The sequence below is a fragment of the Indicator indicator genome, chromosome 28, assembly GCF_027791375.1.
Source record: "Indicator indicator isolate 239-I01 chromosome 28, UM_Iind_1.1, whole genome shotgun sequence".
In the NCBI taxonomy this organism is placed as follows: Eukaryota; Metazoa; Chordata; class Aves; order Piciformes; family Indicatoridae; genus Indicator; species Indicator indicator.
In genome coordinates this window covers 7,501,259-7,524,607 of record NC_072037.1, presented here as the reverse complement: position 1 = coordinate 7,524,607, position 23,349 = coordinate 7,501,259, and the positions used below count along the sequence as shown (strand labels likewise).

Genomic DNA, 23,349 nt, shown 5'->3' with positions numbered 1-23,349 from the left:
GTTTGTGCCTCTGGCATCCCTGGTTTCATCCATCGTTCTCCACTGCCAGGTGGTTGTGCAGGAGGCATGCTGTCCATGCCAGAACACTGGTCACAAGGCTAGGGACAGGCCAGCAGTGATGGCCAAGGGCCAGAAGCAGACCTGAACCAGTGGCTGGTCTCCTAACCAGCACAGGGGCCACAGGAGTGGTGCACTGGTGGCACTGCCCCAGCACAGCAGCAAGGCTTTGTCAATGGTACAATGACAGCAGGAGGCTTCTCAGTATAAATACTGACCCTGTGCCTTTATATAACATATGTTGACTTATATATTACATTACATAACTGAAAACCCTAGAAACATCTTTATTTTGACTAATAGTAGAGTGCAGGTAAGTATGTAAACCCCTACAACTGGCAGAATAAGCAAATGCTTTCAAATACCCCTATGCAAACCTATTTAGGATTCAGATGAGGATCATTCTACTCAGCTTAGGGGCAAAATATTTAAATTAAAAAAATGCATTTTTTCACAGTGAGATTTTAATCCTGGATTAATTATTTTATACATTTTCCATATTAATTAAAGCAGTATTGCCTCTTTCTTAAGGTCTTTATCTACCTTCGTTGAGTAAAGCTATTTAATACTGGAGATTGTGGAAAACATTTGTTCATGATTATCCACACATACAGTCAAACAAGACTGAAACAAGAGCAGCATGCAAAAATGTATTTAAGGACTATCATCCCAAAATGCTGCTAAAAGCTATTAACCAGTACGTGTTAATTGCCACAGCATTCATATTAATTTTCACTTCAGGCCCGACATTGTGGAATATTTCCCTTGATACATTTTAAACAAAGTTTAATTTAAGGAACTGCTTCTATCAACACTTATGAAAATTAACAGCCAAGCAATTAGCACTCATGAATTATCCCTTCCCCCATGCTTTCTAGAGCATCATTTTTAAAACAGTTGCTACAAGAGAAATTGTTGGGTTTTAACCCATTACTAAAATTAGTCACAAGGAATCTTGTAACACTATGCAGAGGCACCATTCCTCAGAACCAGATTTTTAGCATCTCTTCAGTCAAAAAAACATGTGTTGACCTTTTTCATTTAAATTACCTTCAGTAGTCAAAGTAAACCTATAAAATCCCTATAAGGTCAGAAAATTTAAACTTCCTCAAATCTTCATTTTCAACTAGCAGTCATGAAAATAGAAATAAAAAAATATCTTGAGAAGCCTCTAGTCTGCATGTATGAAAGGTTTTTTGCCACGTAACTCAGATTTATTCTAGACCTGGATGATCCCTTCCTTCCCTTTCAATTGTGGTATTGCAGCTTCCCTCTGACTATTCTGTGTCTCTTCAGCATCTCTTTTTTGACTATCTTGTAACACTCCTGTGTTCGCTGACATTGTTTTGGGGATGTAGAAGCAGCCATTTGGTGGCAGGCATCTAAAAAATTGGATTGAAAAGACATTTTAGTGATTAAAATTTTTTAAATGTAGCAAAGACTTGGAAGAAAAATTGCTATGGACTGGCTTCAAGGATGATTTCCAGGGAAATTTCTGTGAAAATGTAAACAGAGGCCTCAGGAGGAGTTTTTCAGTCAGTACATGGTTCCTACACCGCTGAACATTTGATTCTAGAGTGATTTTCCTCAATTCCAGTCACTAAATACATTTTGGTAACATTTTTCCCACTAGTGGCAATGACCATGCAGTTGAATAGCTTTGACACTAATACTGTATTAAATCAGCATCCTTTAAGATTAATATCTCAGAAAAAACTCATTGTCACACTTGCCAGCAACTCATGTAAGTTACACTCATGATTTCAAAAGAAGTATTCTGAATTTCTGTGGAATGAAAAGACAACACATGCTTTTACTACAAATAATGCAAGCAGGCAGGTTTTGTGTAGGTAGACTGGATGTTTTGAGTGTCACAGTTGTGTCACTGACATGAGCCATTGCAACACCCTTGTTTCATTTGTGGTACCTGGCTCTGACTTTCAAATGTCTTACAGTCAGTCTTATTTTCCCAGCCTTATCAAAAGCTGGCAAGACAGAACAATAAACCATCAAAATTTGATTTTTTCAAATTATATAAACAGAAATATACAAGAACTTAGCCATAAAATTGATAATTCAGTTTGCATGCAGATAAAGGAAATCAATTTGACCACTGATTTTTTAAGCCTTCAAGTAATTTTCAATACAAATGACAACTGAAATAATTCTAACTAAAGGCTTCTCTTCATACAATATTCTTAGCAAGAGTTTTCAAGATTTATTAACCAAGATGTACAACCCACATGATTTACAAACCATGCAAACAGATGCAAGGATTAGGTTTACTTTAACATGGAAAAACTTAAGGTACAGGCAAGAGTAGCTACTGGGTGTGTGTGCCTTTTGTTAAGAGTTGAAGTTTTATAATGTACACAAAAGCCACAGATCTGTCCTGTGTAGCTGAGGGGCAAGCATCACCTGAAGTCTTGAGCTGATTAGAATGCTTCCATTGTAGTTGCATTTCACAAGCCATATTCTCTACTATTTTGATAATTAATGAAGTGATCAGAACAAGAAGAAATTAGAGTGCTTTAAAATTTTATTATTTCATAAAATTGCAGAAGTGGTTATGAAAAAAAGACACTAAATCTGGCAGGAAACACCTGCAAGATGTAAGCATTTGGTAGCAAATCGGCTTGGTTGATATGCCAGCATGCAATGGGTTTTTATTTTTAACTGATTAGCTTAAAATGATACATCAAATGTTGAAGGGAGAGGGTGGGAAGGACCCTGAAGAGAATGCTTTGATTCAGGTCAGTTAAGGAGCTGAAGTAGTGGTAAGTTAAACCATTCAGAATGCAGTTAAGCTGAGCACACACATGAACAAAGAGCTCAGATACAGCGAGGAAGGAGCTTTCCTCATGCTCTGCCAGTGAACCACAAAATGGGTGTTATTCAACAAGCTGAAATCCATGTTATAAAACTCCAATATATATATAAACCAAAGGCCTGGTTATAATCTTACAGATTCCAGAGCTACGCTGATCCCTTGAGTAAATACATAATTAAGTAGGGTTTTTTTTTAAGACATGTTTAATTAGGCCCCTAGCCCCCCCCACCTCTCCCCAATTATGTACCATTTCCCCAAGAGATATGTGGCTCTGTTAATTATGTAAATAAGTCATGCACAATTCCCTGAAAGAATTGTATTTATGTGAAAAATATTGCTCATCTATTGTCAATAAAAATAAATAGGAGACTTGCAATATTTCATCCAAAATAAGTTTATAAAGCTAGATGGTTTTCGATTTTACATTACTGCCTGAAAGCACAGCAAACCTGAAGTGAAATAACTCACTACTGAACTATAATGTTTCTTCTGTATCTGAGATGGTCAGGTAGGTATTTAAAAATAGACAATACATGTGGAAGCACAGGCAATGTATTTTAAAGCATACTATTGACAAACTTACCAGAGTCATATGAACAATGCTGTTAAAATTAATAGAGTGAGATCACACTCTAACAAAATGCCAGTTCAATTATTTTGGAGAGTTAAAAAGCTATTTTGATTTCTAGATCACAATGGAGTTGATTTGCATCATACCCAACAAATCACAACTGAGTAACACTGAGGTATTTCACTGCTAGTACAATTTCCTTCCGATGGACCAAACACTGGCTAAATGTATCACACTTTAAAACAGGAAAATTAAGATGTTCATTACAGTCAGCTATTAATATGATAAAAAGCAGTCTGTACTATCAAAGTGGCAAGAAAACACACTCAAGTTCCTGTCAAATTTCCAAGAAAAATTCTAGCAGGTAGCCCAACTCATGCTCAAGTATTAAAACAAAACTGGGAAACCAATGTATTACAATAAATTTCTCTTAATTAATAAGTATTTTATTTTTACTTCCTCTGTGCTTGATTTTTGGAAGTACATTTAAATGTTTGCCAAATTGAAATTCCATGGCATAAGTACAGCAAGGCTTGAGTTTAGAAAAAAAGGCATTTTAGTGTGGTTAGCATTAAAATATTGCTATCACTTATTGATGAGGCCAGAAGTTTTGGAAACCAGAGCTAGGACTAATTACTACATACTAGGAGGTATAAAGTAATAAGAGAGGCAGCCTTTGCTGTGTGGACTTCATAGTCTGCAAATTACCATTTCACAAATATTCCCAATGTCTCTAGATATGCCAATGGAAATCACATATATGACTTTCCACTTCAAGAAGACTTAACAGAATGAAATTCTTCCATCACAATGGTAATGAAGCTCAAACTTCATACTCCCACAGGAGATTCCACAAACAAATTTAGCAGAAAACGGATTTGTGCAATATTTATAATTGTTTGGGAACAATATGACACTGATTCATTACATCAATGTTTGTAGTTCAGTTTCTAGAGTTTATGACAGAGAAAAATATTTGACAATACAGAGTAACTAAATTGCATACAAAGAAAGACAGTTATCCATAATTCTGAGTACTATCAAATGCAATCTCTTGAAATGAATTTGACCTACCAGGTTTGCAGCAAACTTCCTCTATGTATTACATAAATGAGTACTTGCACAGAACTACATTGTTTAGTCCTTTTTTTACCCCAGATATTGATCTACTGATGCTTCAGTTTTTCACCCTCAAAACAGAGGCTTTTCCCGTTTTCACTGCAGTATTTTGAGGAAAAGACAGCATAAATCATGGAATATTCAGGAAGTGCTGCGTGGCTAGGATTTTTTTTTAAATGCCAAATATCCAGCCATTTAAACAAAAGGTCTCACCACCAACTCTGTAGAGAGATTTCTAGGACTCTGCAACACTAAGTGTTTACCTAACTAACTGCTGGAGGTAAGGCACACCTAATGGTAAGGCCCTAATTTTATCATGGAAACAGCAGAAACTCTTCTATCAAACCTGGAACTACTATATTTAAGAAGCATGTTTCTAGGCAGCCAATTTAAAATAACTGGTGGTCTACTATGAAGTCTCATTAAAGCTTGAGCAAGTAGATGCACACAAGAATTACCTAAGGCATGGCCATCATCTTCAGGTCAGGGACCTCCTGGATATGAGAGAACAAATCTGCTCTGCTTACCTTGCCATCGAATTTGGAGTACTCATTGAAGGGGTTATTCAGCTGCAGTGGACACTGCTCAAGCCGCACAGACAGGATTGACTGCTTCCCAGAACACGGAGATTTTACTCTGAAATTCTTTTTCTCAAATAGCGAGCTCAGCTCCTCCGCTGTAGATCAGAAAAGAGATTAGAGCAGTTGAACTAGGAGATATACAGTGGCTACTGTTTACCACAAAAAGAAAACATCATAAGAAGGAGGACAAACTCAAGTATATAAATCAGCAAATGCTTTAGCAGGGCAGAATCTACCACCACTCTTTCATAGCCCAAAGATATGGAACTGTAAGAAGTTTGAATGATGCTGCTGTTTAGGCTGAGGAAAAGATGAATGTTTCCCATACAGAGAATAGAACTGATCACTGAAGATCCATCCAAGTCAAGATAAAAATCCAGATTCAAAGAGACAATTACACATTCCTGGTCTTTCTGCTTGTCTGTATTTTCTAAATGAACTGTAAATGCTATGCAAAAGAACTCCTGACACATCTACAATACACCATGCAACAGCATTTCAAACCAAGTTTGTAACATCTGATATTATGCCCTAATACAGGACAGTATTATACTACCCTATTACTATATTGTAATTTCACTACACTGGCAGCAGCAGGCTTGGGACTACACCTGAGCCAAAGAAATAATTTCTTCAGATTTTGCTTCTCATGATACACTGGGTATGGTCACCTCAAAAAAAAAAAAAAAAAAAAGGTCAAACCTGAAAATATCAAAATATCATTTTAGACAAACAGTTTGCACAACATAAGAACCCCCTAAAATTTCCGTAAGAGTCAGGGAGTTCTTTGGGTGGTTTGTGAAGCCTCATGAAAACCTCTTATAAGCAGCTCTTTTTATACGAGGAAACTCCATAGCTGAATTTCCACCAACAGTTTAACACCAGATTTAGAGGCCTACTTAAAAAAAAAAAACAAACAAACAAACAAAAAAAAAAAAACAAACAAACCAAAAAAACCAAACAAAAAAGCTTTTTGCAAAGCCACCACAAAAATCAGGACAGAGCCTGTGGTGTTTGAGCATATTAGTACCAATGGGTCTCATCTGCAAGAAACTGTGACTGAATCTGGACAAGCTTCTTCCACATCTGCTCTAGGAACCAAGCACCCCCAGACTCCATCAATCACTACCTGAGAACCAACACCAGCTCCCACAGACCGACTCCACTCTGTGTTCCTGCATTTGGATTCACTCACATCTCAAAGATTTATGCCTTGCTTCTCCAGGGAAATGAAACCACTCCTGTGGCAGAATGACTTGGGGGTCTGATCTGCGGGGAGTTGGTTAAATTTCTTAAAATGTAACATTAAAACTTGTCAAATTATAACCAGTCAAAAGCTCAGTTTATTTTTATCAGCAGATTGCCTGAAAATTCAGACAGTTGGCAAAAGTGCTAAATACTGGCAGTAAGAGATACTCAACAGTTCTGCAAGAGGCTGCAATTAACCAAAGAAAGCTTGATTAAATAAAATGGGCACCTTAAGGTCCATTAGGTATTCTGGGTTTTGTAACAAGCTTATCTCTTTTTAAAATATAAATAATCTCAATTACAGTTATGCCAGAGTATTACTTTTTATAGGTATTTCATGGGCATTATTACTCAGAAAGCACTCTGCACCTTGGAATTCAATACACTGGCTCTACTGGTTCAAGTGAACGAGCAAGCCCTTTTTCTCCAAGTTTTGCTCTAGGGAAATGTTAAGATTACTTATTTATTGTTTCCTTTGTTGGGATGTGCAAAAAGAGGATCCCAAGAATTCTTCTAAATTTCTTTGTGTGACATCCGCTTGGCTTTGAGTTTTGCACAGCTTTTATTAAAGTATCTTGCATGACTGAAGGGTTTCAGTAACTGCAATTTATAGGGTTGAATTCATCTGGCTGAGATGGTTTTCCAGAAAACTTTGTAATTTCAAGAAAAAAATTCAACTCGTTTATGAATAGGATCCCACAATCTTCTGAAGATTCGTACAGCAAGCTAGAAGAAAATTCATGGCTTCCATCTTTGATTCATCATTTGGTCAAATAATTCCTGATAGAATCAGGCTGTGAGAGTTCCAACAGGAAAAAAAAAAACACTGAGGAGAAAAAAAAGGAGTAAAAATTTGAAAATTTCAGGGGGAAAAAAAAAATCAAGCTCATATATAACAAATGAACTACAATTCCATAATTTAATTTTAATTGAATCTAAGTTTTGCCATTATTAGTCTGTATTGTAGGTATTTTTTAGCTTTTGTAGTTGACAGCTGTAGGAGCTGAATGCAATGCTTCTGAAAGACTCCCTCAATATACTGTTAATTTACATTTTATATGCTCTGAAATGAATGAATAAAAGATGTAAACACAATGTCTTCAAAACCTGCCTGGATGCGTTTCTGCATGACCTGCCCTAGATGATCCTCCTTTAGCAGGGTGGTTGGACTTGATCTCTGGAGGTCCCTTCCAACCCCTAACATTCTGGATTCTGTGTGATTCTGTGATCTAAACATACCTAATATTTAAAAACAAGGAGTAATCTTTTTAAAATATTTGTTTTGCAAGCCCATAGACTGCTTTACTAACATAAGGTGATCTCTACACTGCATGAAGCTGTAACATTCTTTTAATCTTAGTGAAAAAGAACCCATGCACACCAAGGAGATGTGACTTGGTGGCACAGCAGAGCAAAAAAAATACAGACCTGGACTGCATTATACTTTACTTTCAATCACCTTCCCCTGAGCCACCTTTACCTACTAACCAGCTCCAAATACAAAGATTTTATTTTTCAAGTTCATTCACTACTACACCTTATCTTTCAAACTCATTCCTGACAAAGCAAACAGCTTGTCTCATGACAGAGAGCAAACAGATGACAAGTAGAAAGTAATTTTTTTTTTATCATCACTATACACAAAATTATTCATCTCTCATTTCCCTTTATCTTGGTTACTGTACTTTTATTCCTGTACATAGTAATTAAAGATGTGAATCACAAAAAAATGCCTCAAATGATGACTACCCATTGAACTATGGGACAGCAGAAATGCCTATGAGAGTTCTCTCTCCAGTGAGGTACCTTTAAAGAAATCATCTCTGGAGGTGGTGTCACCAGACTCCATAACACTGGACAAAACAGCATGCTTTTCGCTTGCATGGTGTCAACCACAGGCTTGACTTTTGTCTAAAGCTCTGATACACATAGTCAGAAGAGGGCAGCCAAATACGCCCCACCTAGGAAGTGCTGCTTCCATTATTGCTTTCATACATGCTCTCCAGTAACGTTAAACCCAAGGAAAAAAAAAAAAAAAAAACAAACCACAAAGCCTCACACACATACTTGATGAAGAGGAAGATACAGGGGGATATCTTTTGGGTATCCTTTTCCTTGCCTCTTCCTACTTTGCTGTTCTTCATACAAGCAACAAATATGCAGAATCTCCACCTAAGCGGAGAAGGAAAATGCCCTCCACCAGTAAAGAGAGACATCAAGTGCCTGGAGTTTTTATGTAACTTATTTTTAATTAAAATTTGTTCTGCAGCAGAGAGGGACTGATCTATTTGCCTGCAACCCCAGCATGTTCTTACAGACAGGGACACCTCCGTTACTGCTGTTTGACAGCTTATGTCTCTTCGGGGCAGCACATAAAAGAAACTAAATGTCATGGTGGAGCCCACACGAATAAAGCAACACAACCAGCACAGACACAGCAGGAAACTGAGTGTAACTCAGTATAAAGAAATATCAAGCAGTATGTAGCTAGGGATAAAGAAGAAAAAAAAAAAAAAGAGAATTGTATTATCAGTGGTCAAATGCCATGAAATACTGAGCAAAGAGAGTTGGAGGTTATGGTAGATTAAACTTTAAAACCTACAACTCTGCTTACAGAGTAGAAAGGCAAAAACATTTTAGAATGCATTAACAGAGGTATCAAAGGTAGCTGAACACTGTACTAAGGATTAGTGCAACCACGTTGCTCATGGGAGCAGCTTTCCTCACTCCTCTAAAGACATTATACAGCTGAAGAAGATTCTGCAAACGCCAGCCAGGAAGCTAGAGGGATTTAGGGGGGGGAAGAAGATTACACAGGGACTTCATTACGATACAGTAGGCATGACAGACCATACCAAGGTTTAAATGTGTGTCAAATACACCAGCAATAGTTCCTAGTTTGAGAATTGAGACAGATTGTTCCTTTTATATACTATGATTTGAATGATGTGGAATGTCCTGTCAGAAATACTTAATTATATAATGAAAGAAAACAGAAAAGAAAAAATAACAGCACATTTTTGAGAAATCAGTGATAAGAATTTTTCCAAGGAAAGGCTAGATAAGATAAGGCAGTTTACACTTCATTTAAGTAGACTGGACATATGTGTAACATTTCTTAAGGTTTCTTCCTTATCCAGAAAAGTAACCTCAAAAACATTCTATAAAAGGAAAGTACAAAATTCTTCATCACACCAAATGCCACTGGAAATGGACAGAAAGCCAAAACTTATATGGGGATAATGATACTGCATTTTGAACTCAGACATTGCCATGCACCTACCCTTGGAGCAGAGATATATCCTGCTCCTCACATACCTCACAGCAGCACTAAAAGATTTGCTATCTCCATTTCTGGCTCATTGAGACAATAGCAGCTTTGGAAGATAATGATGCTACAAGATGACAGAACATGCAAACCCTGTATTCGGTATCTTCTATTGACAAAAATAAAGCAGCCACTCAAATCAGTCCAGACCAACAAACTAAACACAAACTAAATATTCTTTTCTTCACTATGCCTTTATTAAGAGTTTGGAATACCCCAGCGATAGCTGCAAAGAAATGAGATGCCTGTGGCACATCACCCCCTCAAGCAATCAGCTGTGGGAATGGAAGGCAAATACAACAATTAGTATTTCCTCTATGCTTGGAAAGCTTAAGTGAAAAATACAAACTGAAAATGTTGTAACCATCAAGAGCAGAAATGAAAATAGGAAAATAGAAAATCTTCTCTTTTTACCTGAGTAAGAAGTATTTCTGTCTTTCCACTGAATATTTTTGCATTTTATTTGATTTTGTCTCTCCTTCCGCAGCCGTTCTAGTCTCTGAGCTTGAAAAGAAATATTATAACTATAAGTTTGTCAATGAAAGTTTACTATAAACAAAGACATAATTAACTACCTCTATATGAATAAAGATGTTTTATACTGCATGTGTAGGGAAAAAAGTCATAAAATTTTAAAGGTGGCACCCCTGAAAAGCAAATACCAACAAAAACATGAAAATGTTCTTGATTTATAATTGAAATTAGAGGATATAAAACATTAATAGAGATCATAAAGATAGTATTAACATGGAAGAGAATAATAAAATGTGAAAACTTCTGTGATTAATATGACATTTCATTATATAAATCATTAATAACGGTCTTAAAGGAATTTTAATGCACAAATGAACTGAAGTGAATATTACATTACAGGAATAAAATTACTGTTATGAATTACTCTACCCGTTTCAAAAATTAAAGATAAATGAACTCAGACTAGACTATTAAAGTTTTAAATATAAAATCCTTTATCTAAAAATCATGAAAATTATAAAATGTCAAAGCTATATAAATTAGCATAGCTTTTTCTTCAGTGTGCTGAAACAGTTTATAGGTAGTAAAATAAATGATTTGTATCTTCACAACATTAGTCAAATCTTAAAATGAATATAATATTTCTTTATGTATATTTTGACTCCATCTTCAAAATACAGTCTGAAAGAAGAAAAAAAAAAGTAGAAAAAAAGGCAAGCCTCAAATAGTTGTAACGTCAAAGAACTTACAGACCATGATACCACATAATGCCTTAAATTATCTTTTTGTTAACAGCAAAATCTCTCTCAGGAAATGGACAGCTCAACCTGGTAGAAGCTACCTGGGACAATGAAAAAACTGATTTTATGAGTGTCCACTCAAAATAAGTAATCAGATTAGAGTGAAGAGGAGGACTAATAATCAGTTGATCACTGAAGGAAACAATTTGCTGGGTATATTAGCAATTTTGATGTATTGAGATCATTCATTAACTAAAATGGGTTTGTAGAAGAGATTCTAAATTGCTAAATTGTTCTGACAATTTTTAGATACAATTTGAGTTCCTTGAGCAATTTCACCAATTCAAAAATAGGTTGATAAATATTTTCTATCCTTTTCACTATTATCCTTTTATATTTAGTCTTTGAAATGAAGTGGTATTTTTTTCCCCATAAAAACTCTCAACCTGGGAACTTATTAAAAAATTAATACTTCCAGGTTTAGCAGCTGCAATAAGCAACTTAGGATACAAACACAAACAGGCACTTTGATGCTTACTTCCCATTTGAGACAACATAAGGTTAATATCTAAATACCTCTATGTAGCTCATTTTCAATGAATAAAAGATGTATCCCTACTTTTAAGTTTAAATATGGGATAAAACACTGATGTAGCATAGGTATTTCATTCTGAAAGAAACAAACATTTTTTTTCCCCAATTAGTGTCCATTTTTTTTTCCCCAATTAGTGTCCAAACTGTAGCTAACTTCCAAACCCCTTTCTTCCCAAAAGGGACATGTAAACAGTAGATAAGGGAAAAAAAAAAAAAACAGAGTAAAATTAAGACTAATATTTTTATTCTATTTGATATTTTCACACCTTGTCAAAACAAACATACTGAAGCACACTGGCCATCTTTACTGACTCTGCCCTTCTGTCTACGGCTGATCACAAATGATCATTTACTGTGGGACTGCATTATAACAATTCCAAACTAATTATCATTAGCTATTAGAAGTCTGAATTATTTAAGGTTCATTCTCACAAGAAGCATGCTACTTTGAAAGCTTTCTGTGTGAAAAATGTCACTGACCAAATGTGGTTCTTGTTCCCTTAACTATTAGCAACTCAATGAGCTTTTGTTTCCAGTCGCATGGATTGGGAGTATTTGCTGTTTTCCCACACATCCATGCCTTGCCCTGACCTGTCTGCACCTTCCTTTTCTTTACTCCTTTGGATATAGCAAGGAGGTGACAGGAGACAGAGTCCAAGGCCAAACACCATCTATGGCCCGTCCAGCTGCTCTAGAAAAGAATTTGGTGGCAGACCATGCCTCTGCTACCCTCAGGCATAACGTGCAACACTCCAACATATTTATCCACTGCACTTTCAAGACTAAGGGGATAATATTGATATTAAAATGCATATAAAATTCATTTCCAAATTTGCACACCCACATGAGAACTACCTAATACCCATCCCTTGTGTAATATCTACAGAGATGTGTTGAGTCTTCCACAGCAACACATTGTTTTTATAAGAAGATACTATCCTGACAAGGTACTTTGCACAAGATAATAAAACAGTTGTACTTCATCCCAAACCAGTGGTTAAAGACAGTATAAGCAGAAATCATTTTATTTAGCTGCATATAAAACCAAGAAGAATAAAGAAGAGCTTGCATGTTAAAAACATCTGCCACTGTTACCTGTCGATATAGAAAAATTACACAATATTCTCTTTCCAGTCCTGAACCCATTATCTGATTTTCAAAGAACAAATGTTCCTGCTCTTGTTAAATCTACTCCGGTAGTTATGGATTATGTAAAAAAGAAATGTCTTTACATTTGTCCATTTTAGGAGCAAAAACCTGCAGACTCCACAGTTTTTGTACTCACAATGTATGAACACGTTGTGTGTATGTTTTCTTACATCAAGGACTGAAACAAGCAACTGTGTAACGTAAAAAATATCAGACATAGTCAACAATTTATTCCTTGTCCTCTATTTTTACTGATCAGCTCACATTCCTTGTGAGCTTTTTTGCACCCTGCTCTGTTTCAAATCACAGCCTAATTGCTTCGATAACTGAATTAGTTATCCTGGTGGTACCAGCACATACAATGGAACATGCCACATGAAAAGAGGGATAAAATTCTTTCCCAATGGGCCGAGTGTCCTAACCATTATTGTAGAATCTGCTACCAACTGGAAGCCCAAATGGTTTCAATCCATAATTTAAAAATGGAGATTGTTGTTATAGTCTACTCACTTGGTGAAATAACCTTCCAGACAGGGACGTTGGAGTAGATGATCTCCAAGGTCCATTCCAGCCTAAGCCATTTTATGATGACTTTATTTTTTGGAGCAATTCTAAAACACACTAAACTTTACCTTTCCTTCCTCACCAAATACACCATCAACTCAACTAAATGAGCCGTCAAGGTCAGTGCCAGGCAGTCTGTCACACTGAACTTTTCACCACACCTCCTACTCAGCTGCAGCTTTATACATGCAGCTCATTTCCAAAGCCAACTCTTCATTACAAGGGATCAGTGCCTTGTCTTTTCTGTCACTTTTGACAACTACTTATTTGTAAAAGGTATGTCAAGATATTCAATACCACACAACATATTACTTCTGTTAGGTAGAGCACAGATGTGTTTTCTGAGCTCTAGGTGGTGTCATAATACCTTCAGAAACAATTTTTAAAAATATATACTGTAATATAGGAAAAAAGAGATCAGTATTGACCACCCTGCACCAACTTTTTCATACAGATTTTATATCACAGAGCTTTTGTTCACAGCATTCCTTGTGTATAAACAGAAACCTGAATATCCCTCATATGAAACAAGTGGGATGGCTTTCTTCCAGTTAAGACGAATTGAGCATATTTTGAGGTGTATAGCCTTAAACTTTCTAATTTGGGAACTTCAATTCTAACTCAAGATTTTTCTCAGAAACGAAACTTCAGAAGACAAAATACAGAAAAATCATTCACTTCATTGGCTCACATCAAACTTCATTCCTCTTTTTTATAACAAATACATTTGATGCCTCACTAGGTAGATTTTCCTCAAAAAATAACCATCCTGTTCAAAAGTTAACACCCCTCCAGACATTAACAATAGAAATATCAAAGCCTGTTCATGTACTTTGGATTTAGACTTGATGTCTTTACAATTTAATTTTTTTATATATATATAAAAATGACTACCTCAATGCTCCTCTGTACATGAATAAGTAAAACAGCAATTAAAACTCAGTTGACAGCACACTAAAATAACTGAATCATTACAAGTCCTTTTATAAAAAGGGTCGCATTACAAAAGGGAAAGTTTGACAGATATGTAGCTAGTCATGCTCCTATTTGTCCATGCAAGTCAGAATAATAGAAACTGAATTTAAAAGGCCAAAAAGTTACCTTAGCTGCAAACATCATTTACCTGTGTTTGATCGTCTTCTGATTCCAAAGTCCCAGCTTGAGGTAATATCGACTGATTGGGAATATACATAGCCCTGAGTCTCACCATTGCTTCCCTGTGTTTCTGAACCACTGTCCCCATATGCTGACGAGGGATTAAACTTCTCCAGGTCAACATCATGATCTATCAGGACCATTTCACACATCCCTGTGTCATCACTGGTCACATGTGACTGCCGAATATGAGCAAGTATAATTGTTGGGTTGTCCAGGAAAGCCATCCTGTCCACAAGTCCACCACTTCACAATACTATCTTCTCTCCATCTTGTTTCATGGACACACACACCTAGAAGTAGAATGTACACAGCATTTTAGGGAAAAAAATAAAAAACCAAAACCAGCTCAAAACCCTGATTCAAGAAGGTTTGTATTATGGATACACAAAACTTAACTGACTCAGTTTGGTACATGGAATTATTTTGACTCTGCTCCAGTTTACCTGAAGCTACACTGACTGCTGACACATACTTGAAGAGCAGGGATTTTGGAAGACAGCTTGAAACCTGAATCCCAAAACAGAACACAACCGACACCTACAGACAGGGCCGTTTAGTCTACAACAAATGGCTGCTACAAGGCAAGACAGAATTCTAAGTACTGCACGTAAAAGAATGGAGAGAAAATATACACAAGAAGCATCTGTTCGTTGAAATGAATAAAGGTGCAAAACCAAATAGGGTTTTTAATTTCTTGTCACCCATTATTATAGTGTGTTATTGTGTTTATTCTGCCTCCACATACCAACTCCTTGATTACTTTTATTACAGACCCTCTTCAGGTGTTTTATTTCCAGGAAAAGCTTCAAACATGAAGATGTTAATATCTCAGGGCAGAATACTGAACATCTGCTGTTGCAATGGGCTTCATGGAGGGCAACTGTTGTATATGAAAAAAGCTCTATGATCATATACCACATGCCTGGATTCTTAAGCACTTTAAGAACAGTAATTGCCACTTACCCAAAATACTTAATTCAGCGCACTCACACAGCCTTACAAAATGAAGTAGAGGGCAAAAAAATAAAAGAAAAACACAAACAAACCACAAAATCCAACCCCACTCGATCTGTTATCCTATTTTACTGTAGCTGTATTTATAGCTATGTTAATCTAATTCAAGTCTGGGCTGCCTCTGAACGGGGCAATTCCCTGGTCCTGTCTGGCCCTGGTCAAGTATTTCCACCACCTCCCAAAGGCTGGCATTAGGGCAGTTTGACAAAAAAAAACAAAGACCTGCTGAGAAAAACACCTTAAAAGAAAAACAAATTACTGCTTTTCAGACTGATCAGTTTGCCAGTGAACAGCTGCAAGAGCACCAGTACCAGCATAACACAGGCAGCAGGAATATCCAAAGTCAGAGCAGAGCTGAGTTCCCATCTCAGCAGCGGTGCTCCTGGCTCAGGATGACTGCGAGACCTCAGAGCAAGGAAGAGGGAGGCTGGGAGGGTTTAAATCTTAAGGTCAGAGAGATGCAAGACTAGAAGTTCAAAATCCCCACTGTTTTTCTAATTATTTGAATAGTGGAGAGAAAAAAGAACATTTTAAGACCAGCTATTGAACTCAACATGTTTATTTAGTACTTTGAACACATAAACAATAACAAAAAACTCCAAACAAGCTCTAACTTTGCTGTCTGCAAAGCTTCTGTCAGCAAGAAGAAAATACCAAATGAAAAGAAGTAATTTTAAATCACACAAAGCCATACCCCATGAAACTGTTAAAGGCAGCTGCCCTTTTTCTGGCAGGTTTTAATAGAAGAAAGAATAAGAAAGCACCAGACAGGCTTGTTCCAGGAGCAGCAAACATGTCACCACTTTCCCCATACGCTTTCAAGGGTAAAGGTGTATCAACATACACACCACTTCTGTATTTAAATAGCTTGGAGGAAGAGGAACGCTTTATTTGGACACTCATCTAATCCTGACAAAAGCAGAATTTTGAAGGTGTATTGTAAATTGCAACCTCACCATCCCCACCAGCACCCACCAAATACCAGCATGCACTAATTAGGACATCGAATAGAGATTTACATCCTTCATAATTTTAGGCTTTTTTTGCCTACCCCTTCCCCCCCCCGACTGACAAATTCAAAAGCATTATATTAAAGAACAGGCTCAGCAGCAAGAAGGAATTCAATTAAAAAATGGTAGAGAAATACAACTGACATGCTGCTTGTTATGAACACAGGAGTGCCACCATACATTTTAATAAATTATACTATTAGCTAAATACGCTTCAGCAGAATCCTTGGAGATACTCAAAACCTACTTGGACAAGACCCTGCTTTAGCTGGCCCTGCGTGGAGCTGGGAGGTTGGACTCGATCTCCAGAGGTCTCTGCCAACCCCAGCAATGCTGTGGCTCCAAGTTCTATTTTTTATTTTCTATTTCCATTCCAGAAAGTAGGCCTGCTCTCCCTGAAGGATTCCTCATTGTCCTCAAAGTGAGAGGCCATAAGGCAAATATCCTACCATAAGGCAACCGTCTCCTGGCTGCAATTCACGCTTTAAAGGCATTTAAGCCATAACAGCATGACTAGTACTGTGAGACTTAGTGAATGCAGACACAACTAAGTAGACAGTGTGTATGGGTATTTTAACACTGAGGATGTTCTTTAAACTGAATTATTTACACACCACTTATTAGGAAAGGCCACGCTTACCTGCAAGCAGCAAGAACTTGTTTAAATAAGCAACTGCCTTGGGCTTCGAAAAGGTCTGCAAACTCCCAATCAAAAATTACTGCTGCCCCATCAATGTGTCATATAAATGTTGGCATGTTAATTGTGTATTTATAAGATTGTTAATGGTTAGTTAATTTACCTCCCACACTATTATTGTACTTGAAATGATTTAATGTCTGCTGAGGGAGTTAACAACATGTAACAGCAGATGCGAGAATTTTACCTTTATACTCTGCACCCCGACTTCACACTATTAACAGCCCCTGTGTTAAATTAGCCAAGCTCCTTTACAATGTTACATATCCAACCACTTTCCCCATAAACACAAACAGTAACAGATTGCCAGAAATTTTCAAACTCTAAAGTTTAACACAAACACAGTACCTCCTCTTTCTCTTCTGAATTTTCAAAAGGACACATTAGAACCAATTTCTCAATAAATTAACATTAACTGGAGATGTTATGAATAGTTAACCACCTGAAAAAAAAAAATCAGAACACATTCAAACTCCAAAATTCAGTTCAGATTTTTGTGTTGTATTTAGTAGTTATCTAAACAACTCTAAAAGGTTCACCCTTCTGACACAGGCAAAACACGAGATAGCACATTGCTGGTCTGAGCAACAGTGACTGCCAATGAAGAATTCAGAGAAGCAAAGCTCAGATTTGTAACCTTTACACAAATCCCTTGAAGCCTCCATATCACCAGCTCCAGAAGAATTACAGATACAAGATCAATTTCTAGATCAGCTGAGATTTGCAGCACACCACATCTTCTGCACTCCTTACACCCACACAGTTATCACAGCTGCATGTAGCAGCTGAATTTAATGAAGTTGAGGACTTTCTGAGCACCAACAACCTATACATTCCTCAATCATAAACAAATGTTCTTTTCATACTTGCACCATATAAATATTATTCCACTATTAAATACAATACTTCACAGACAGCTGTCAAGCATACCCCTGCGTGAGCACTAAAACTGAAAAGAGCAATGTGAAACCTATGCAACCTTAACAGTATTTATGTACAACATGACATATGGGTTAGTGTTATGATGATATACTACTTATAGGTACACACCTCCCATGATTCATCACATAGGTGGACAGAGCTGAATCAGCCTTTCACTTTCTTCTTGATCTTTATTATTCATCTGTCTTGCTTTCTGTGTATTATTTAATCACCACCCTGGACAGAATGCCCTCTCACTTTCTCCTCAGTCTCATCACAGTCCTACTGAAGCACCCCACAGACCCAGTGGAGTACAGCCCCCATTAGTCTTATGCAGTTCAAGAACATTCTCAAAGATGTCAAATTGCACCATCAAGAGGCTGAACTACATGCCAGGTTTCACAGGAGCTTTGCAGCAAAATCAGACAGCTGGATCTCAGTCTACTATTTTTATCAGAAGTATTCCTCTTCCAGTAACCCACTGCTATATTTATGGCATCTATAGACTTTCACAGCAAGTGAAGCAAGGCTGTTATGCAGATCAACCTCATTCATAACACTGCATACGATAAGTAATGCAGAACGTTCTAACAAATTATTCAGCTCCCAGTAGGTGACACAAAGGTCTGGAAAAGAGGATACAGAGTTAGACAGGTTATACCTTAAATACACGGAGGAACACATCTCAATTTGGGGAAGCAACTTCAAAAATGTATTAAGTGCTCTTCTGATCCTCCTGCTTGCCAGATACACTGTTAATTATTTTTAAATAAAAGGAAGAATTTTTTTTACTGGTCTCTTCTGCCACTAAAAACCCCAAACGTACCCCAAAATCCAGTCTGATTTATACTCACACGTTATCCTACATCAACTGTCAATGAAACATCAAAAAGCAAGTGTGAGATAAGGTTCAAGTTAAACACACACCTCTATGGCAGCCACCCTTCCTGTCCATCCTTATCAACCAACTACGTATCAGTGCAGCCCACAGCAGGCACAGCTGGAAGTGATGACTTTCTGTTCCCACACTGAACCACACTGACTGGTGGGACTGCAAGTCATGTGCCAACCTGCTTAGACTGCTGTTTTCAGAGGAAAAGGTTTGACCTTGAACATGAAAAATAAGGAGTGTAGGTTACCTTACCTCAGGAGAAACAGTTATTTTGGATTGAATTTTCTGCTTTGTTTTAAACATGCACAGTAGAATTTGACAAAGTCCCTCCTGAAGACTGTCCAGTGACAGCTGGCTTGTCATTACACCACACAATGGGAGTGACAGCTGAAGCTGGCTGTGGGGCAGGACCCCCAAGTCCCTTTCCTCTTCACTCCAGCCCTCTATGCTGCTCCCTCTTCTCACTCCCAGGCTTCTTAAACATCTTCTGGTGCAACTATGAACTTTGCTTGGTCAAGTGAAACTAATGACAATAGGAACATTCTTGTGCCTCATCCACCCCTACACAGGGAGTTTACAGACATCAGGTTAAAAACTTACAGCTCCCCAAACACAATCTGGTTACCACTTCCTCATCTTCTACTTCAGGAAAACTGTTTCTCAAATGGGAAGCTAACACCATCTTTTCATGACATGCTACAACTGGTCCAAGAAATAGTTTCTTCAGAAAAAAAATTGATAGATATGCCTTTCAAGCTTCAAAATATCTCACATAGAGCACACATGGAAATCTGCTCATAGACCTCTAAATAAGCTAGAATCAATTACAAAAATCAGAGAAAACTGTAAGCAATTAAAAATGTTCTGCTACAGGAAAGAGCTACAACTTTGAAATGGCAGAATTTTAACAATCATTTTAAGAATCCTTCAGTTCAAATGGCTAAAAGTAGCTCCAAATACTACACAACTCTCTTGAGCCAACTCCTGCAAGGTTATTTTCTGCTCTAAATCATAAAAGTAGAGAAGTAGGGGGGAAAAAAAATCCCCTCTCCTATTCTGCAAAGCCCTAACTTTTTTTTTTTAAGAAGAAAATACGTTTAAATTGACTCTCCTCCTTAAGGAAGTAATAAACAATTACAGCCCTATTCAAGGTAAGCAAAAGATGCAGCTTCTGGAAGGTACAACCTGGACCTAAACCAATTACTAACAATCTCAAAATACAGCAGGCTGAAAGAATTATATAAGATTCCAGGTCATCTTATCACTTAAGGGCTTCCATAGTCACTGGACTTAAACACCTCTGTGACTGTACCTCCTTAAAGTGGTCTTAAAAACTAATGGAAAAAAAAGGCAGATTAAAATAAAAATGGATTGTTTTCCCCCCTTGTCGTACAAAAAGTAATAGGATGATGTGAACATACTTCAAAATTTATGATTCAGGTTATATGAAATAATTTCACAGTTAACTTCTGCTTGCAGTTGTAAAAGGAATGGTTCTGGTTATCTCCATTTGCAGCAGCAAAAATAATCAACCCCCCTGAATGCCAGATGGACTCCTGTGCAGGCAGGATAACGGAAAGCGAACCACAATATATGAAAATTCAAGTTTCTGTTTCAACAAAAGCTCAAGTATTCATTCTTAAATGCACTTATCTAGAGTAGGTGTCACTCATACTTGGGGTCCTATCATTAGAAAGGAAATAATCATTTAAAGTTCTTTAAAGAGGTGCTCTTTCACAAGTGAAACTGGAATTTGAGAGTTATGATGACAGAATGCTGCATTAGACAACTTCCAATAAATTATTTGCTAGTTTTCAAAGCTGTTAATCAACCTGGCATTAGCTGTGTATTTCTGTATTTATGAACTGCTTTGAATTTGGCTGTATTTTTGTTGTCATACTAATCAGGACACAAATTATACCAACTCAAATATTTTAATTATTGAGCTGCAGGGAAGGAGGGAGAGAAAATTGGAGTATGTATGGAAACTCTATACTCTTCTCTGCTTGTTTCCTGATCTTGTCAAACCTTCATTTAATCATAAACAAGTTGGTTCTCAGCTAACCTGAGCTAGCTTGCATCAAGATTTTAAGCAAATAAATAGGTATTAAAAAATGCAGAGACTATAAATTAGGGCAGACAAATCTGTATCTAGACTCACGCCCGCAAAGAGCATTCTATCAATACAGTGAAATGCTAATCTCCTAATTAACAACCTAATTAGGTAATTATGGCTTTGCAGAGGGATGCCTAAATGAAATATGACAACATGGTCACCTCTTTATATGGCACCTGTGGGCCTTTTCAGCTGTCACTGCAAAGAGTGCAATATCAATTTGAACAGATGACAAAGTGTTGTCATTTTTCATTCTGATACTGTGCTGAATGGTTTGGATAGGAGCAGTTTAGAAAAGCAGCATCTTGCCTGGTTTGTGCCTAATCTAAATATGTGCAAACACACTGCTTAATTTTTAATGTCTGTGATTAAGCTTATTTTTTCATACTGGCTAGCAGGCACTACCTAACACACATGACACCTGCAATATCATACTGGGATGACCTCACTAGCATCCCTATTACCTCATTGCACAGCGTGAGGTCACGAGAATTTACTACCCTGAAAAAAAGAAGTATTTAAGCTCATTTTTGAAGCTTCACTGCCAATTTTAAAATAAAGCAAAACCAGAGTACCTTTTAAATACCACATTACGACTTCCATTTCATTTTTATTTCTTATGAACACTTTTCCAGAAAAAGGCAACAGCAGTTGTTGTTTGGGAGTGGGTGAAGCTGATTGTACTTTCACTTGCACAAGAAAGCTGGAAGGAATATTTTCAATGGCACTGTGCTTTTACGTGGAACTCTTTTCTTTTTTTTACTCATATGCATAAATGCTTTAAAAATAACTCATTAAGAGGCAACATTCCTAAGATAAACCAGTAAAATATCTACTTGCAAAGAGGAGGATAAATATATAGGCTTAGACTGCTCAAATATCAGACTAGAACTTCTATTTTGGCTCTTTTCATTGTGGTATTCAAGAGTATATATATAAAAAAAATCCCATAAATGTTAAAAACACCTATATAAATTGCCGGTTTTTTTCATATATATATGAAGTAAGTTTCCATGTTTTACCTTTTCTTGCATGTATGTGTGAGAGAGATGCCCCATTCTTGGGCTGTTCCTGAGCAAGACTCACTAGCTATGTTCACACTGCAGTTAGCAAATGAGCACAGAAGTACAGCAGTATCATCAATTGCTTGGATTTCACCCAAAGGCTGCCTGAAGCCAAGCTTGACAGAAAGGTGTTTCCAGCACAGCCTTGAAGAGCTTAAAGCTGGAACCTCAGAGAAGGTTTGGAGACTTCTTGTAGCTACAGCCAGACTACAGGACCTTTGGAACAGTCTCTGTGCAGCACTGCAATAGTACCACAGCCAGGTCTGCTGCTCCTCCACACTGATGTGTGCTTGGGTTCCTCCAGCATTTGTGTATTAAACAGAAAACATACAAAAGCAAACAGTTTCCTATTTTTTTTTTTTTGGTTTGCCATTCTACTTCTGATTGCATGAAAATATTTTTATTGTATACAATTTGTTATTATAATTTTATTAATTTTATTTTTTAAATAATACAACAGGGCGCAAGCTGCTTCTGACTACACAAACGCTCATGCGGATAACACCTACTTAAAAACCTTTTGAGGCTTCAAGCCCCTTTGGGACTTCGTATAAAATGTGACTGGACAAATTCACTTTTTTTCAGGAACAGGTCATTCACTCTCTCCTCTCACATTCAAATTTTGTCTTGACAAATTTTTGGTCTGTCTCCTTCAAAAGCACACAAAACCTATTCCGGGAGCTTTGTTTTGCTCTCAGAGTAACTGATTTAGATAATTCTCAAGCAACAAGGAAATATGGTAGGGATTACCCTTGTGCTGTCCTGGATAAGAAAATGAATTTAAAGAGAATTAATAGCTAGCTAACACAGTCAAATAGAGCTTCTCATCAGCCACACACGCACTTAATATTAAAATGCATGTTGGGGTCTTTGTTAAAGGTATTCACAGAAAAGCCCTCACCTGGTCACTTCTGACAAACGGAGAACCCAAAACACCAAACTCATTGCCAGGCACATCTCAAAGAAAAGGCAGTATCTGAGCCATGAACCACCATGATACCAGTAATACAAACAGTCAGCATTATCAATGCCCCTGCATTAGCATTCTGTCTGCTGCCTGGGCTAGCACCACTACGTTTCTGCTTCCATACCTCTACACTCCAAAGCTCACAGCCTGCCCCTTCCAACTGCTAAAACAAAGAACTGGAGAAAGTCTGAGCTCTCCCTCCACCTTCCTTGGCAAGTGTCACTTGTCCATCTGGGAAGCGAAGTGTCAAACAAA

At 37.2% G+C, this 23,349-nt stretch overlaps 1 protein-coding gene across 3 annotated transcripts in view; it reads right to left on the bottom strand.

The window, feature by feature from the left end:
• MAPKAP1 (MAPK associated protein 1) overlaps positions 1–14,637 on the bottom strand; it is a 94,579-nt gene extending 79,942 nt beyond the window's left edge. For all 3 annotated transcript variants that reach the window (XM_054393429.1, XM_054393431.1, XM_054393430.1), the window contains exons 1-3: positions 14,379–14,637; positions 10,149–10,238; positions 5,105–5,253 (exon numbers count right to left, since the gene is read on the bottom strand). In XM_054393429.1, the coding sequence (XP_054249404.1) occupies positions 5,105–5,253; positions 10,149–10,238; positions 14,379–14,637 (498 nt within the window). The remainder of the gene's footprint in view (positions 1–5,104; positions 5,254–10,148; positions 10,239–14,378) is intronic.
• Between the last annotated feature and the right edge of the window lie 8,712 nt (positions 14,638–23,349).